General features: G+C 37.8%; 1 protein-coding gene across 1 annotated transcript in view; it reads left to right on the top strand.

Moving 5' to 3' along the window:
- The window catches only part of ITPR2 (inositol 1,4,5-trisphosphate receptor, type 2), a 586,895-nt gene that overhangs the window by 196,899 nt on the left and 386,820 nt on the right, over nucleotides 1-3,176 (top strand). The window contains exons 20-21 of the mRNA XM_010856005.1: nucleotides 469-613; nucleotides 2,405-2,555. Coding sequence (XP_010854307.1) covers nucleotides 469-613; nucleotides 2,405-2,555 — 296 coding nt within the window. The remainder of the gene's footprint in view (nucleotides 1-468; nucleotides 614-2,404; nucleotides 2,556-3,176) is intronic.

The raw sequence follows: 3,176 nt of genomic DNA, 5'->3' as shown, positions 1-3,176 counted from the left end.
GAGGCTTTTGAGTTCCTCTTCAATTTCTGCCATAAGGGTGGTGTCATCTGCATATCTGAGGTTATTGATATTTCTCTCGGCAGTCTTGATTCCAGCTTGTGCTTCTTCCAGCCCAGCGTTTCTCATGATGTACTCTGCATATAAATTAAATAAGCAGAGTGACAATATACAGCCTTGACGTACTCCTTTTCCTATTTGGAACCAGTCTGTTGTTCCATGTCCAGTTCTAACTGTTGCTTCCTGACCTGTATATAGGTTTCTCAAGAGGCAGGTCAGGTGGTCTGGTATTCCCATCTCTTTCAGAATTTTCTACAGTTTATTGTGATCCACACAGTCAGAGGACACAGCATCTAGAAAGGTTGATTAATTTAACCAAACTTAGAAATCAGGAGGTTTAAGTATATATATTTTACAATTTAAATGACTACAATCAATTTAACTTCCTTCAAATTCTTTCTGTGTTCCCAGATATGATTCTATAACAGACTCTTCCAGAAATGATATGAAGAGGAAATTTGCACTGACAATGGAATTTGTTGAAGAATACTTGAAAGAAGTTGTAAATCAGCCTTTTCCTTTTGGAGATAAAGAAAAAAACAAACTGACATTTGAGGTAATTTCTTTTAAACAATCTGTAAAGTTATTCACTTTACACTGTCTAAAATTAGGTACATTGAACATCAAAGATTTTTTTCCCTCTAATACTTAGGATGTTTTGATAATTCGGTAGTTAAATTCCTGAAGGTATGATTTCCTCTGCCATTGATTAAAAGATAGATTTGATACTTTAATTATACCTGATATACAAAATATTTTATTTATAATTATGTTATATACTTTTTTCTTTGATTTTTTGATTTATTTGTGTAAACTTTATTGCATTTAATGGACAGAGAGTTTTGCATATTTATAATATATTTTGCATACATTAAAAAAAAATCTCCATTAAAGTGATGTTTTTAGCCTCATTAAACTAAATTGAAATTATAATATCACTTTGAGTGGATAGTCACAAAACTAGAGAGAAGATGCCATACCTGATACCTGGGGTATTAGGTACCTACTGCTGATGTGTAACAGATCACCCCCAAACCTAGCAGCCCAAAGCAACAAGCATGATTATCTCATGTTCTGTGGATCAGAAATCTGGTGGTTCTGGATCAGGGTCCCTCAGGAGGTGGTAAATCAAGCTGTTGCTGGGGTTACCGTCATCCGGGGTTAGATGATCTGCTTCTACGTTCACTTGTGTGGTTGTACTTCCTTGCTGGCTGTTGTCTGGACACCTCATTCTTCTTGCCATGTGGGCCTTTCCATAGGCTGCCTCAGTGTCCTCACAACCTGGTGCCTCGCTTCCCCTGGGGTAACTATTTGAAAGAGAGAAAGGGCCCAAGATGGAAGTTGCAGTCTTCTGTAACCTGAGGTTAGAAGTGTCTTGTCATCATTCTGCTGTATTTTGTTGGTGACACCGACTAAGCCTGGGGCAGTGTGGAAGGAGACCCTATGCTGGGGACCATTTTGGAAGCTGGCTGCCATGCCTAGTATATCCTGTAGCATCCAGAAGACCACAAACTGGCATAAGGAACATGTGTTTGTAGACAAATTTCATGGATAATATTCAGTTGTTAAAGTAATTCATTAATGTGACTGTTTGTTTATTCAGTGATATCCTACTGACTAATAACTTAATATTTAAGCAAGAGGTCAATCATTCTAATGTAAACTTCATTTAACCACCCTGATACATCTAAAATCTGTCTTCTTGCTTCCCGTGTGGACTGTTCACCAGATACCTCATATTCCTGTCACATGGCCTGTGATGGGGTTGATGAACTGGTCTTATTTGGATTTAATTCTAAACTTGATTAAATCAGAGTTCAGTGGTTACTTCTGCAGGTATTAAATTCCTAGGTATTAATGAATTAGAAGAGAACTGCTGAAGGATATATTTCCTGTTGATTAGATAGAATTCTTTTTAAAATTTTTGAAGTATAGTTCATTTATAATATTATATGAGTTTCAGGTATACAACAGAATGAGTCAATATTTTTGTAGATTATACTCCACTGAAAGTTATTACAAAATAATGGCCATATTCCCCTGTGCTGTAAAGTATATCATTTTTGCTTATGTATTTTATACATAATGGCTTGTACCTCTCAGTTTCCTATACCTATATTGCTCCTCTGCCCACTGGTAAGCACTAGTTTGTTCTCCATATTTAGGAGGGGTTCTTTAAAATCTACCTTTCTATTAAATCAGACCAGCTGAAATTAAAAAAAAAAAAAAAGAATTAGACATAATTAGACATGTCTGCACAAATTTAGATAATAAAAATTCAGTGCTTATTTTTGTTCCTAATGTTTTTCTTTTCTTTTCTACCCTTTTTCTTCTTTTTCTAAATTAGGTGGTTCACTTGGCTCGGAATCTTATATACTTTGGATTTTACAGTTTCAGTGAATTGTTACGGCTAACAAGGACTCTTCTGGCTATCTTAGATATTGTCCAGGCCCCCATGTCATCGTATTTTGAAAGATTAAGCAAATTTCAAGATGGAGGTAAGAACTTTGGAGAACAGTTATAAGGTTTTGGTATTACTTTGAGGTGAGATAAAGAACAAATCTGTTGAGAGTGGTTGTGAACATGTACCTGGTAATATATATGTGCAAGTGGACCTTCATCCTGATAGGACTGAATGCCAAGAGGCTAGAAGTGCTAACATGCTTCTCTTTTTAATGAAAAACTTTAAAAGACAACTTCATAAGATCAAGGAATTCCATCATGCTATGGTCAGTTCACGAGTGAAAATATTACGTGTTAAAAAATAAACACTTGTGGCTTCACTGGTGGTCCAGAGGCTAAGACTCCATGTTCCCAGTGCAAGGGGCCCAGATTTGATCCCTGGTAGGGGAACTAGCACCCCACTCCAGTACTCTTGCCTGGAAAATCCCATGGACAGAGGAGCCTGGTGGGCTGCAGTCCATGGGGTCGCTAAAAGTCAGACACGACTGAGCGACTTGACTTTCACTTTTCACTGTCATGCATTGGAGAAGGAAATGGCAACCCACTCCAGTGTTCTTGCCTGGAGAATCCCAGGGACGGCGGAGCCTGCTGGGCTGCCATCTATGGGGTCGCACAGAGTCGGACACGACTGAAGCGACTTAGCAGCAGCAGCAGCA

The sequence above is a fragment of the Bison bison genome, unplaced genomic scaffold (assembly GCF_000754665.1).
Source record: "Bison bison bison isolate TAMUID 2011002044 unplaced genomic scaffold, Bison_UMD1.0 scf7180017864370, whole genome shotgun sequence".
Classification (NCBI taxonomy): Eukaryota; Metazoa; Chordata; class Mammalia; order Artiodactyla; family Bovidae; genus Bison; species Bison bison.
Note: the sequence above shows the minus strand (reverse complement) of the source record. Positions and strands in the feature narration are given on the sequence as shown.